The sequence below is a fragment of the Magallana gigas genome, chromosome 7, assembly GCF_963853765.1.
Source record: "Magallana gigas chromosome 7, xbMagGiga1.1, whole genome shotgun sequence".
Taxonomy (NCBI): domain Eukaryota; kingdom Metazoa; phylum Mollusca; class Bivalvia; order Ostreida; family Ostreidae; genus Magallana; species Magallana gigas.
In genome coordinates this window covers 24,599,051-24,614,710 of record NC_088859.1, presented here as the reverse complement: position 1 = coordinate 24,614,710, position 15,660 = coordinate 24,599,051, and the positions used below count along the sequence as shown (strand labels likewise).

The 15,660-nt window shown below is 36.8% G+C and overlaps 1 protein-coding gene across 2 annotated transcripts; it reads left to right on the top strand.

Moving 5' to 3' along the window:
* Positions 1–971: 971 nt before the first annotated feature.
* On the top strand, positions 972–14,063 carry LOC105345191 (uncharacterized). 2 transcript variants are annotated; one of them, XM_020074101.3, is made up of 11 exons: positions 972–1,195; positions 4,609–7,602; positions 7,736–7,867; positions 8,179–8,505; positions 8,631–8,946; positions 9,037–9,158; positions 9,246–10,073; positions 11,824–11,989; positions 12,854–12,983; positions 13,456–13,668; positions 13,777–14,063. In XM_020074101.3, the coding sequence occupies exons 2-11, from the start codon at positions 4,611–4,613 to the stop codon at positions 13,915–13,917; spliced, it is 5,367 nt and encodes a 1,788-aa protein (XP_019929660.3). In that variant the 5' UTR covers positions 972–1,195; positions 4,609–4,610; the 3' UTR covers positions 13,918–14,063. The 2 variants fall into 2 exon arrangements, with proteins under 2 accessions (XP_019929660.3, XP_019929659.3); XM_020074100.3 differs by having other exon boundaries at positions 8,146–8,505.
* The last annotated feature ends 1,597 nt before the right edge of the window (positions 14,064–15,660 follow it).

Here is a 15,660-nt window from a genome sequence, read left to right as displayed (position 1 = left end):
AGTACTAACGTACCTAATCGGAAGACATGACGACATCGGTCTCTCGGGTGACCGTGGCGACCTCTATCGTCGAAAACTGGCGGAACAGATCTTTTTGGCATTCGCCATCAACGGAGTTGATCACAACAACGTAGTAGTGATTGTAGAAAGCGCTATTCAACTGGAGCAGGAAACAAGAAGAATTTTGATGGGTAGTGCTAATACACGTTTCTCCGCCCCAGGAGTTCGCATTGATGAACAAGTTTTGAATATTTTGGCCCGAATCGCCGAAATCTTCTAAACATTAGAGGCTGTTGGTTTTTTTTTTTTAATTTATGCGGCAAAATTTGTTGCCTTTAAAACGAGACTCTACGCAAAATAATGAAATGATTGTTATATTTTTTGTGTTATGTTGTTTTTGTCAGATTTTATGTTCATTCTAATTGAGAATTGTGTGAAGAACATCCAAGAAAATAAAATGTAACGATATATTTTTATTTAACTTTTATGACGGCGAAAGGGGGGGGGGGGGTCGTAAAATGTGGTTCTACGGAAACCGGTATGTGCTAGAGGAGATACCCTTTGAAATCTCAAACTTATTAATTTCACATTGTAAAACTTACCAAAAGTATGCTTCGGACCCCCCCTCCCCGGGCAACAAAATTATCACTGGAATCCCCCCCCCCCACAACAAAATAAATATCAATGGGACCCCCCCCCCCCCCGACAACAAAATTGTCAAGAAAAAAATGGGGGGGGGGGGGGTCCAAGGGTTAATTTTTTTTTTCGGTTTGTTTACTTTGCAAGTTTATTGTTTGAAATTTTCGGGTGGGGGGGGGGGGGGGGGTGTCGGACTCCTGCACCCTTTTCATCTGCGTATAAATGCATGTACATAATGTGCATAACTTTATCAAGCTAACACTTTATTAAGTTGAAACTGCATACTCTTTTATTTAAATGAAAATTAGAAAACAAAAAAAAACCCAATAATTTCCTAATATCTTCTACTTATAAACAAGTATTTTCAATATAAGTTACATTTTAAAACGCATTCTAAGAACAAATTGCTTCAGAGTCTGGGAAGAACTCTTTCGTGTTGGAGGGATAAAATGTAGTAACATGTGCGCGGGAAAGAGATGGTGCCTGAGTGTCCAAAAAAGTGAAACGATAACCGTTATTTTAATGAAGTTTTTTGATTCCAAAGAATTCTACTGAGGTATTTTTATAAAATTATTGACCCATTTTATCTTTTCATAAATATGACGTACTTTTTGTGGAAGAACTAAAAATACAAGGTCTTGGTAGACTGACTAGACTCGCTACGGTACTGCTGTATACAAAAGCGGTTCTGCATGCATGTTTCTTAGAACACGGCCCCTTTTTTTACAATATCAAAAGACAGTTTGATAATAATATGTTTTACGGTGCGACCGCTTAGGCGAGCACAGCTTATGATTAAATATGTAAATACGTATCATAATAAATTAATTATAAATAAGAATTGGGTTTACAATTGGATACAAAAAAGTATAAATGAATTTGAATACTATAATTAAATACCGTATGTCTTCAATATTCTTAATTTTTTCTCTAGAGTAATGTATATAAGCAATACTACAAGTTTTGATTTATGATTTTAAGAGTGCTGTAATCTGAGATTCCTCTGACTCTAACAATAGACAATGTCGCTGCTCTAACCACCGCTAAAAATTGTGACGTGTGCACGTCACAATATAAAAGTTGGGGTTAGAGTCAGAGGAATCTCGGATTAAAAGTACTGTAGAACTGGGTGTAGTCCACTAATGCATTTTCTAAAGCGTTAATGTTAACTTTAGGGTTCTTAACTAAATAAAGATTTTAACATACTGTTCAGTGCAGAGTTTTTTCCCTTTTCACAAGTGTTTGAAACATCAGTTCAGATTGGCATTTTAGGTTTTATAGTGTTGTCTAGTAGGCTTGATTTGTAAAAACTCCCCAAAGAATCTAGGGTCAGGAATACCTGAAATTTGTAGAAATCATCGGAATCCTTTCAAAATCTATTAAATTTGACCATTTAAGTGAGTCCAAGTGACAATTGTTTCATATCTCTGAAAAAATGCCCTCATTCGTTAGCTTTTGCAAGATTTTGAGAGGATTTAAGAATTCCGTTATTCAATTTACAGTTAAAAGTTTTTCCCCCTTGATTAATGTGATTGTGAGATCAGAGTTGACGTTGGTGTAGTGATGTCTGGCTCTTTAAAGACTCCCCTGATAATTAAAACTCTGCGTAGTTTACTGTTTTACTTACCTAAAAAGCACGAGTTTCTTGAAATTACACATTTTATCTGGTTCTCAAAAGTTTTAAGTTGACTCGCACATCAACACGAGAACACCATTTGCAATGCCTTGAATTGCATTGTGAGTTGAAATTTACTGACGCTGAAAAAATTCTGAGAGATCAATGTGTAAGGAAACCATTGTGATATAACTCGATTGTATTTGAAAATGTCAAAGGTTAAAGGATTGCATGTTGCATATCCCTTTACGTTTATATAATTTACAATCTACATAGCTAGTGCTTGAAATCAATGGGAAACCATATTAACAGGGAACTGCTGGTCCGATGAAAACAGGGCAATACTGGTCCAAGTTATGGATGCCAAAAAATATGTTGAATGTGCAGCTTTTCCAAATTTTCGATTCGCATGTGTCTCGCTTTGTGCAATGGTGCTGTGCGCCGGCGAGCTGTGCTTGCAATCATATTTCAAGGAGTTTAGAGTTGTTTGAAATAATGGTGTTTGGTTTTTTTTTGGAAAATTTAAGTTATGTTTACACTGCAAAAAAATACATAACCTGGATTAGAGGGTTAAGAACATTTTTTCTGCAATGACAGCTATCCATCATTACCCATCAAAGAAAGTTTATTGTTTGTATGTACATCTTTCTTTGAACAAATTAATGAATTGATCTTAGAGAGTGAGTAAAAGTCATTAAGTTAATGTTGATGTATGTTGAATAAAAGAAATTGCTTAACCGTCTTTTATGGGAATTTGAGTCTGGCATTATCATGATTATTTCATGCAGTCTTTGATTTTCCTTAGATTACTGAAGGTTTCGACTTATAATAAAAACTGGTTAGAACTATATTGTGTATATTAAAGTTTATTTTGATCAAATTAATTTTAGGAAAATAAGGATCAGTGGTGAAAGAGATAAGTTTTCTGCCGAGTCCATTTTCTTAATTCCTCATCATCTGTAAGAATTGGTTATATTCCTTTGGTCATGGCAATCACATTAAGATGATCAACCTGTTTTTTACTCATTAAAAGTTTACAAATTTTTATGTCTTCTCAGCTGGCAAACTTCTGCATTGCACTTTTTAATTATCAACTAGAGTTAAATAGTAAATTAAAGGATATACTAGTGAATATCATAAGAATATATTATATTCAGAAAAAGAAACTTCCATCTAAAGCTTTATTAATTAGCTTAATCTTTTTCTCATGCATTTGTCCATTGAGCTTTATTTTTTAAATGAAAAAAAATTGACATTACATACTCCCAAAACGGAAGGAATGGGGGGGGGGGGGGTGAACTTCGCGATACTTCAATTTTTTATATGTAAATTTAAAAAGATGTTTGCTGTGAGAAAAAGTTGGGGGTTGGAGGGTTGGCCCCTCCCTGATAGTACGTGCCTGATAGTTATGTCTGACTTTGCAAAAAAAGGGGAGGGGAGCCCCCCGCCCCTCCGGTTCCAATGCCTAAATATGACTTATGAAAGGCATTGTCAGCCATGTTGTTCTTTGCTGCTATCCATTACTTGTTAACAGTTTAGAGTATTTCAATCTACATGTAACATGGTCACCTCTTATATTGTCATTGTTCCTAGGTTGTGTTTAATTTTATCAAGCGTTTATCCAAGCCAGGAGAAAAGTTACATCAACTATACATATCAGTGCATTACAAACGACGAGGAAATGCATGTGAAACAAAGAAACAAAAACGCGGAACCTACATGTACAACTAGGATGGTTTGTGTGTACATGTATTTATGAGTGGCTTTAACAAATAAACAACTGAGTTTACCTACATGCATTATCACAAAAATACTATACATAAGAAGTTCATAGGAAACATGTCTTATGCAGAATATGGATGACTTATTGGGGGAAAATTTGATCATTTCGAGAAAGTATATACTAAGAATTATAATTGCCATCATTATGTTTTTGGGTCAGATTTAGTCAGATTCTAAGATTTCGCTCATATGAGTGATGTAACCCATAGCCCTGTTATGTATTTGATAAGGATTTAAGATTTGTGCATTTAGCTCTTTAAAAATATGAATTTTCACATTTCAATTCATGTTTAGCTGCTTTAAATGTGAAACTTCATCATCAAGCATAACTGAATTGATTATTAGGTACTTATAAAGGTAGAGGTAGAATGTCTATTGTTGATTTACTTTGGACATTAACAGCCAGGAAACTAAGTTTTGTCCACTTAATTTTTTAGAACACTTTACTTGAAAGACATCCAAATTTTTACAAGTACGCGCATTAAATAATTTTGAAGAGTAGAAGATCTGTATAGTAATGGAGAAACTACTGGTTTGATTGCTAACACAACTTCATTTCATAAATTTTTTAGACATGCCTGTGGAGAGAAAAAAGAGACAGGATGGTGGACTGAGGAGAATATTCGAGCGGTCTTTGCAGGACCTAAAAACAGATGTACACAATGAGGTAGATTTATCAGCAAACTTGGACACTAGTCCTCCAAAGAATCAGTCATCTCCTAAACAGTCGAACAGCACAAACCAAGCAGCCGACATGAGTTCTGGTCCCTCACAAGAGAACTGCACTACACCAGATAAAGACAAACTTATCCAGACCAGCTTGGAGGATCTTAATCCCTCGCCTCAGACATTGAAGGACAAGGGAGCTTGTGTTGATTTGGGAGATGATCTGAAGGTGGTGGATGGTTTAAAGGAATCTATTGTAGACCCTAAAAAATTTGTAGATTGTAAAAATAAAATAGAAATTAAAAATGATTTAACAAGAAGAACTGAGAAAGAAAATGTAAACATAAAAGCTAGAAGTGACAAACCTTTGGGTAAAACTGTACCACAGAAATGTGAAAAAAAGGAAAAAGATAAGAACGAAGATAGGGAAAGAAGATCAAGTCCAAAGAGTAATCAGCAAGAGCTAAAAAGCAGACTATCTCAGGAGACATCTGGTAGAGAGGCTGTAAATAGCAGAAGACATTTGTCATCAAAAGAAACAGGTTCTAAAAGCAAAAGAAAAGAAAGTGAAAGAAGATCAGCAAGCAATCGTGATAAAGACAGAAGAAAGGAAAGGAGAAGATCCAGGGATAACAAGAAGAGGTTGGAAAGGTTCTCTGAAGAAAAGGAAGACCTCAAATCAACTAAAGTAGTTGAAGTTCCTGGCTTGTCAGATCCAAAATGTGGTAATTTTAAGGGTAGAAATGAAAGGAAAGGATTTGGGACGCCTGCTAGCATAGGAGAAGACTGGATGCCAGAGCTTTTGAACATTCCACTTTTGGATTCTACAAAAATCATCCTAGAGCAAGAAACACTGCCAGGAGGGCATCAAAATAATGAACTAAGCAAAGGGGACCAAATACAGATTGGTAAAACTGAAAGTAATGAGGATCTTCATAAAACAGTGTCAATATCTGTGAAAACCAACAACCGAAAATTTGAGGAAAATGAAGTATCAAATGATTTGACTGGCACATACAGAAATGATTCAGATTCAGCTAATCATTTTGAGGAACTTTGGGAATGTCAAGATATAGCAGTACATTTTAGGGAGATTTATCCTGATAAAATAAAAAAGATTGATGTGAAAATTTCGGATATTTCTTTAGCCACTATTGATGAGGAGAGCCAGTCTTCTTTGAAGGAATTGTGTGAAGACAAAAACAGCCAAGTATCTCATATTCATGAGATGAAGACATCTTTATGTGATGATGATGGAATGGAGAAAGTAGAAAATGAACTTATGAACGATCAAAATGATGATTTTGCCATAAATCGTGGAGAGTTATCTGGTACACAAAGTGAAGAGAGGGTACCACCTAACCACTGCAGTGAAAACAAAAACGAAATTGATAGTGTATCTGTGGATGAATGTGTTGTGAACCATGGTGCCAGGAATACCTCGTATCCTGACTGTAGTAAAGAGAAAGCTCCAGATAAATGGGATGAAAAATTGATTGAAGACAATTTCGTTGAAGAAAGTATCTTAGCAGCTGGGGACTGTGTGTCTGTAAGGGCAAAACCAAACAGTTCAGACTTATTAGAGGACTGGGGGAGTGATGACACAATGGCACAATCTGACGCTTACCACTTACTGCTGAAAGACAAAATAGTGGCTTTGGAAAGCAGGATGTCAACTATTCAAAGTTTTGGTCCTAGAGGACAAATGAGAGGGAGCAGGTCAAGAGGTAAACACAGGCGAAGCAATAGCCCCTTCCAGTCCTATCTAAAAACCATTCACTTTGGAGATGGAACTAAAGTTGAACAAAGTGATAGCCCTGAGAAGAGGGATGTAATTAGTGCTGATTTCACTGAGAATGATTTAAATGACAACTGTACAATATCTTTGAGGGGCGAAGAGCAAGAGGAAACATTCTGCATGGATAGCAGTGTGCCTAAAAATGAGGAACATCCACCTCAGCAAGAAAGCCAGATCAGTCTGAATACCTTTAGTACTGGTAACTGGCCTCGTCATCCTCCAGGATTCTTCACCAATCCTCCCTCTTGCTCCATAGTGAGTTCTTTGATGTCATCATCACAACCATGGTTTGGAGAAAGAGTACCCAATGATAGTAAAGTGAAATCTTCTAGTGAAAAGGTCAACGAGAAGAATGCAGACTACAGTCTAGAGAAGTACCAGTATAGTTTATGTGATGATAACGGTAAGGGTTCATTGACAAATCAGACAAAATTAGCTTTGGATGAAGACAAAGCAGGTGAAGAAATCACTGGAGAGGAAAATTGGGAAGACAGTTTGTATGATGAAAAGGAGCTGGAACTGCTTATGGCCAAGTCTAAAATCATTGATTCTTCAGCTGTGGTTCCAAGTAACTGGGTTAGTGATGCTTGTGACGGGGTTCATGATGATTCAGGTTTGGAGCAGTGTGTTCCTGAAGATAAAGAGGCCCCAACTTCCAGTATGGAGAGTCTGAGTATTCAACTTCCCTCCAGCAGCTGGTGTAACTCCCAAAACACACTTAGTGAAATACCCACCATATCGGAGTATGAAAACAGTGTGAAAGGTGAGGAATCGGACTTGCAGTGTGAAGATTCCTTGGAAGATGGAATCCAGAAGGACAACTACCATGTACCTGCAGTTCTTGATGAAAATGATGAGAAATCCATTAGAAGAGACCAAAGTAAAAGGCAAAAGTTAGACGATGCTTTGGAAGAAATGGATAAGAGGAATGTAGTTTCTGCAAGTAGAGGGAGCAGTAGGAATGGATTAAGGTGTCAGTGCCCTTCTGAATGTGTTCAGTTTTGGATGTGGAGAAGCTGTTTGTGTCAAATGCCATACTTGTACAAGATACAGAGTGAAGCAGACGGCAGTCCTACCAGAGACTTGATCTCAAACCAACAATGTAAGTCACTATTTGCAAATCTAAAATACTGAAAAGCTTTTATTGTTGTATAATGATGTGTTTTGTAAAGTTAATGTGGATATAAGCTGTTGTATTATGACATGTCATATATCTTTAAAAGTATATGTTTCAGATGTATATCCTGCTGACCAGAATAATAATGCACCATCAGATGACAACTTAAAAGGTGACATTAGTGACGATGTTCTCAAGAAGTGGAAGTTGACTGGCTTCTTGAAAAAATCTCCTGCTCGAAAGTCTCAAAGTAAGTTTTGGTTCTTGAATTTGTCCTCAAGAATATTAAGTGAGCTATTGCTTTTTGGTGTTTTGTTTTTATTTTTTTTTTTTTTTGGGGGGGGGGGGGGTGAATTGTATTTGTATGCAAGGTTTATTTATTGGTCAATGTCAAATGGTTACGGTAATTGGTTAATAATCTCTGAATGTGGAAATAATTAACTCATCAGAGGGAGGTTATGCATTAATTATCAAGGAACATTTTACATTGATGTTGTATGTGATCTAAAAACATTGTTTGTGTTGCAGAGAAGGATGAAATTAAGTCACCTGATTTTTCAGGGATGGTTTTCAAAGAAAACTGTAGTGGAATAAAGGATTTTGCAAAGGAATCTCCTGATATTGGAAGCACTGACCATGAAAAGGACATCAAAGCCTCCCAATACAGAGTTTGTGGACCTCCTGGAGATTCTAGGTGGGACTTGGACAGAAAACAGGATATTTCCATTGATAATGAACAGCAAGAAAGTAGCTATGATATTGATGATTCTGAGGCTTTGGAACTAGCTGATGGGGACTCTGGAGATGAATTTTTGATAGAGGCAGTGAACAGTCAAACCAGTGAGGAAGCGGATAACATTCTGGACCCAAATATGAGACAAGGAGCAAGTGAGTGTACATTTAACAATAAATGGAACCTTTAAATAATTGACTTCTGTTTTGCTCTGAGAATCTTTATGAATTGGAAAATAGTTAATGTCAATTTTTCTGATTAATTGTGAATACTGATTCAGACAGAAATCTGCACAATCAGCAGCAGCATCCAGATATGTACCCAACTGCACAGTCAATGGATTGCCTGAATTACCCTCCAAACTATGTTCCCTATTCTCCGCACCAAACAGCAGGCTACCCAGGGGCTGCAGTGAGCCTGGGGCGGGGCTACCCTGGCCTCTATCCAGACCCTTATTACCCCTACCCACCTCTGTACATGAATGGTGGATACAGCAGACAGCCTTTTGTTGACGGACAGATGTATCCTGAACACCTAGGGTATTATTCACCGATGTATTACCCTTACTACATGATGGTTAGCGGATGGCGGGAAATGTAAGTCTTGTTTCATTTCTTCTCTTCTACAGTCTCAATTAGCATTAGCTTGTTCAGGGACCATTTTAGATTTACTCTGTTTTCCTACAGGACCATGCAGTACAGAGAATCTCAGTCTGGATCATTTCCCAGATTCCAACATCCCTCTACTCGATGTGTGTATGAGAGTCAAGACCATCCAGCAGGAAGATCTCGGAAAGAATCAGAAAAAAGTAAAAGATCTTATTTGTTTACTTTTGAAATGAACTTTTCCAAGTTAATTATGAAATGGACCATCTTATGAACAGAATATTTTTCAGGCAACAGAGATGCAGTGCATGGAGACATGGAAGATCAAGATTGGCATCGTCAAAACACTCATGACAGGCATCCTTGTTCTACGAAAACAATGGAAGACACAAATGATAGCACCACTGCAGTTTTTGCTGAAGAATCAGCAAAGAAAAATAATGGCAAATACCTTCCACCACACAAGCGAATTCAATGTGCTTATGATAACTCTGTTGAGGGAGAAAGCAGGACAGGCAGTCGATTCAACAATCTCCATTCTCAAGTGTATAGAAAATCTCATTCACACCTGCACCACTACGCAGTAGAAAATCAGGGAAGTGGTAATGTAGACAAGTGCGGACCAATGGACAACCTGAAGTCTGCATCTTCTGAACAATGGCAGCATCATTCCAGTTCACAGAACCCAAGTGGAGACCAAAGCTCTGTGTTACAGGGACTGCATCCATCCAGGGAGACAGTGCCGAGATCCCCCCAAAAGACAGCTCAAGCCACAAGAGTTCTAGAAAGAGAGCCGTCAGGCTGTAATTTACTGATAGCTCCTAGCTCCACGGAATCCACTCCCACCTCCAGCCTTCCACAATGTGGAAGATTCTACCAGCAACAGAACAGGGAGTTTGATCCGGTCCCAGTGGACTGGAAGACTGCTTTCCAGGAAAGATGCAGAGACTATGGTGTGGACTACATAGACTCTCACTGCCACATTGATTTCCTTTTTAACCGCATTGATTTTAGGGGCAAATGGTCAGATTTTCAAGCTCAGAATGCAGAAACTTTTCCTCCTAGTTACCATGGATGTGTAGCAGTTTTCTGTAATCCAAACAGTTTTAAATCAGAAGGTAAAGTTGACTACAAAACATGAACAAATTTTACTCGCACACAACAACTGCACATATTTAACTCTGTCTCAAGATGTCCCTGCAGTACTTGTAATTACTATCACTTGTTATTCATAAATACATAAGGGTTCAAATTACCGGTATATTCATTTACTACAATGAAATAAACCTGAAATGGTTAAGTTTAAAAGAGATGTTTGTATACTGTGGAATCATTAGATTTCGTGGTCGCTCAATTTTCGTGGAATTTGTGGGTACCTCTCATCCACGAATTAATATCCTCCACGAATTAATAAATTAGGGTAATAAAGACATATTTCCTCTGTAGGTTTAAGAGAATACACGAAATTACGTCCCCACAAACCTGTAAAATTCCCGACGAAAATTCATGATTCCACAGTATGTACATAAATGTACGCAGATGGTATCATTGTGCAAGGTGTACCAAAATTTTTCCAATGAATATAAGATGCAAGATTTTAATGAATTTCTGTCAGAAAATTGTTTTTATGCCCTCCTTCAAAGAAGGGAGGGCATATTGCTTTGCTGCTGTCCGTCTGTCTGTCTGTCGGTTGGTCCACCAACAGTGTCTGTTCATTTTCTTCGCAGAGGATGAACATATTGAAATGAAATTTGGTATACAGGTTAATCATGATAATATCTAGGTCAGGTTCGATATTAGGTACCATTGAGCAATTTTCAACAGAGTTATGGCCCTTGGACGTAGAAAAATTCCATTTATTTGCATGTATTTGCAGTTTTTGTTTATTTTCTTCTCAGAGGATGCACATTTAAACAATAAAATGCTCACTTTGGTGATTCATTTTGAATATGAAGGTAGCGACATTGCAGAAAAAATAATGCGGGTTATGTAAAAAATTTTCTGCAATGATCGCTACCTTCATAACCCACATGAATCACCAAAGTGAGCATTTTATTGTTTATATTAACATCTTTATTTTAACTAATTAATAAATTGAGCGTAAAAAGTAAGTAAAATTCACTAAATCACTGTTAATGTACATAAGTACGTTAGCTAAAAGAAACAGCCAAATCGTCTCCATGTGCAGTGAGACTTTGAGTCTGATATCATCATGGTTAGTTCGTGCAGTCCGTGATTTTTCTTAGGTAGTTGTAGGTCTCGACCAATCGATAAACAGGGCATGTCAAATTCACTCCTGTCACTTTCTTGTCAGTTTCAGCCGCCGTAGATTTCGACCAATCGATAAACGGAGCGAGTAGATTTCAGTCTGGCTGTTTCTATAGAGCTATGAATTAACTATACGTTTCCGTAAGAAATAGAGGGAATAGTACTTGGTGGATGTAAATATATTGATATGAAATTTGGTACACAGGTTATTTATAATATCTAAGTCAATTTTAATTTTGGATATGATAGAGCAATTTTCAACAGAGTTATGGCCCATGGATGTAGACATGCATTTGCAGTTTTTGTTCATTTTCTTCACAGAAGTTGCACATATTGAAATGAAATTTGGTATACAGATTAATTATGATAATATCTAGGTCAAGTTTGATATTGGGTACGATTGTGCAATTTTCGACAGAGTTATGCCCCTTGGACTTAGAATAATTCCAGTTATTTGCAGTTTATGTTTATTTTCTTTGTGGATGTTTCCAAGGGAGGGGGGCTTATGTGTTTCACAAACATATCTTGTTTGATTTTCAGTTATTCGGATGAAAAAGAAAAGATATATCAATTAGGAAATCTTTTGATTTTTTCCTTAAGGTCTTTGGAAGAGTTTAAGCAAGGAGAACAATGTCTGGTTGGCATTTGGATGTCATCCCAAAAATGCCCGAGACTTTGGCAGGTGGTGTGAAGAAGGCCTGAGGAGGTGCCTCAGAAACGAGCGAGTGGTGGCCCTGGGAGAGATAGGCCTGGATTACTCGGGCATGTAAGTGGATGTTCTTAGAGGGTGAGATTTGCTCACTTTAAATTCTTCATAATTTTAGATCCAGTTGGCTTTTTATATTGGCTTTATAAGCTGCAGACCTCTTAACAGTTTAAAGTATTTCGCTGTAGAGGTCTCACTTGTGTGGACATACATATTAAGAGCATAGCCGTATTATTTGGTCGCGATGAAATTATCAAATTTTATGCACTTTTTCAAGCCAAAAAAAACCTAACATCAAATAAACAGGTCAATGCATTATATACAATCAGAGTATGCACATCAAATGAGAAATAAAGGCATAAAATCCAAAGAACAGGAAACGAACGGCTCCTATTAAAGCAATATTAGTTGCAATTTTCATGTTGAATTTTTTGTTTACGAAAATGTTATTTTCTACTAAAATGACAGAAATATTATGGTTTTTAAACATCTTTTAGCCATATTTTTGTGTAAAAGGCCGTTAAGAAGCCTTAATTGGAGCAAACTTGAATTATTGTCGTCCTGTACAAAAATTGATTTGCTATATATTCCTTAGAAGAGAAATCTTTCCTCTGACAAAAATTTATGATTTTTTCAAACCTTATTTATCATAAAAGTTTAAGTTATATGCAGACTTATCATACAAGCAGCTTTTTCCAGCAAAATAACATTCCAAAAAATACAGCTCATATTGCTTTGAAATTATAAGGGGAAATCTTCTTGAGAAATTTAATGTAGACTGTTCAATTTATTAAAGTAATGTGTCTTGTAATGGGAAATCATGCTACATGTGACATATACAGAATTATTTAAATATAGTTACATTGTAACCAAATTTAAAAAAAAACCCATTGTTTTATTGACTGGCTTTTTGTCGAATTAAAGGTTTATTGAGACCAAAGAACTGCAGAAAACTGTGTTCAAGAAGCAGATAGGTATGGCACTGGACATGAAGAAGCCCCTGGTGATCCACTGCAGGGACGCCGAGCAGGACTGTCTGGACATCCTGAAGCAGGTCAGTGTAAATACCTAGTAATGAGGAAGGAAACGGATAAATAACCAAGAAGAGTAATCTATACTCTGTCCCGAGTTTTTGCTTCCACCACTTTTTGTTTGATACATGTATTTCGATATAATAAATACCCTTGTGCTCAAACTCTGTCATCCACTAACATGAAAATGTCCAGATTATCTGTTTTGAAACGCCCCCTCTACCGCTTCAGGTTTCAATACACATCCCAAAATAGATAGTCTACGGGATTTTGCATTGCATCAACCATTAATAAGCCCGGATGATAACGTTTAAAAATTGCGCGAGGTGTCCGGAATGGAGAAAAGATGTAAACATTTCCCATTATAAATCTCCGTAAGAATTTGTGAGTGAAAAGGGATAATTTGTTTGGGCTTTTCATATTTTCAATAAATTTCCTATTGTAAAGAGAGGCTTTGGTGGAGCTTATTTCATATATTATCTTGAATACTTCCAGATGGTGCCCCGGGACTACAAAATTCATTGTCATTGTTTTACTGGAGATTTTAAATCAGCCAAGTTATGGCTGGACCACTTCCCCAATCTGTACATTGGACTGACCCCACTCGTGACCTATAGGACAGCCACAGGGGCCAGGGACGTGGCCAAGTTCATTTCACTGAGGAGACTGCTGCTGGAGAGTGATGCTCCTTACTTCGTCCCTAAAACTGTAAGTGTGCTTTGAACACACCTTTAAAAAAATTGCATACTTCTACATGTTCAGTGAATTATCCTAAACTGTTTTATTTGTGACATATGTTTGATGATGATGTTTCAGATTCCCAAAGAAGCAATGAATTTCTCCCACCCTGGTCTGTGTGTGACGGTGGCAGAGGAAGTGGCCCGGCTAAAGAACATCCCTGTCCGGACGGTCCTGGAGGCGTGCATAGAAAACACGAAGGACATGTATGGCATCTGAGTACGGACACCCAGGAAACCCAGCAGTGTGGGCTTTGTCATTATTGACAGGAAGCGGCCATGTTTCTTTTGTTGATTCTAGTCAGTGACTTCAAATTAGTTCAGTCTTTTTATAAGATTGTTAATAAAGACCTTGATAGATTGTAACACAGTTTGTCTCATTTTTTGCACACTGAGCTTGATAAAGCTTTCTGATCATTTTTTGAATGCCTTATTTAATTAAACAAAAAAATGCTCTATTTGGTGACTCGTTGGGGATATGAAGGTAGTGACATTGCAGAAAAAATACATCACCCGCTAATGCAGGTTATGTAAAAAAAATTCTGCAATGAACGCTACTTTCATATCCCGAACGAGTCGCCAAATAAAGCATTTTATTGTTTAAATTTACATCTTCCTTTTAACTAATTAATTAATTAGGAAAGGTAAGTAAAATTCACCAAATTACTGTTAATGTACAGAAAGAGGATAGCTAAAAAAAACCAGCCAAATCGTCTCCTGTGAGACTTTGAGTCTGACATGATTATTTCGTGCAATCCATGATTTTTTATAGGTCGCTGTAGGTTTCGACCAATAGTTAAACAGGGTGTGTCAATTTCAGTCCTGTCACTGTATCAGTTTCAGCCACTGTAGATTTCGACCAATCGATAAACGGGGCGTGTAGATTTCAGTCTGGATGTTTCTATAGAGCTATTAATTAACTATAAGTTTCCGTAAGAAATAAAGGGAATAATACTTGGTAGATGTAAATATTTCTCTGTTAACTTATTAAACTTTAAATTCCTCTCTGGTACCGCTGGGTCAATTTCAACCAAACTTGGTTAAAAGCTTCCTTTGGTGAACGGGGTATAAGTTTGTTAAAATTAACCTCTCTTTCAAGGGGAGATTATTTGAAAATACATCGTTTTGAAAATTTGTAACGATCTATTCATACCTAAAATTTGCAATTTAGGCAGTAAATGATCAAGATTTCGCATAAAACGCTGTGCAGCCTAATTTTGACATATCTGTCGTGTTTACAGAATGAAAGCATAGGTTTGCCTCACACCAAATGTTGCTTACAAACCAAAAATAAAAATTTTTAACTAAATTTGAAAATCGTTCGTCTTTATTGCTAGTATGAAGGTGGCGACATTGCAGAAAAAAGACAGCCAGCTAACGCGGGCTATGTAAATTGTTTCTGCAATACCAGCATGAATCATCAAAAGAAAACGTTTTATTGTTTATACATGTATTTACATCTTTCATGACTCTTCTCCAAACATGTATTTAGGGGTAGGACCAAAAATGGTCAATATTTGACAATTTTAAAGTATCTCCTCTACTTCCACACATTTGAAAGAAAATCTGAATCCATAGTTATGTAGACCAACAAGCCCTCTACCACAATTGTAAATTTCAAGTTGTTAATATATGTTTTGTACATGCATATAGAAACTGGCCTCATATTTAGAAAGATTCATCTTCGCTAGCCAAGGGTGACGATCCGCTCCTCTCCTCTTGGCTAGCGAAGATGGGAAAGATTATGAAGCCCTCTACCAAAATTATAAATTTCACGATCCCTAGGATAGGGACTATTAATACTGCAAATTGTGGCAAAATGGTCACAAAATGTTACACTGAATAAAAAATTTATAGCTCGTATGAACCATCAAAGGAAAAATCTTATTTACATTTCTCCAGAATCTTTCTTAATCCATGTAAACTGAAAGTGTTCAAGATTATTATCAGTTTGTTTCATTTT

Excerpts from the sequence above, each read along its gene's own strand:
- LOC105345191 (XM_020074100.3), top strand. The coding sequence starts at position 4,611 with ATGCCTGTGGAGAGAAAAAAGAGACAGGATGGTGGACTGAGGAGAATA. Across the intron at positions 7,868-8,145 it reads TCCTGCTCGAAAGTCTCAAA|AGAAGGATGAAATTAAGTCA; the intron begins GTAAGTTTTGGT and ends TTTGTGTTGCAG. Across the intron at positions 9,159-9,245 it reads TCGGAAAGAATCAGAAAAAA|GCAACAGAGATGCAGTGCAT; the intron begins GTAAAAGATCTT and ends AATATTTTTCAG.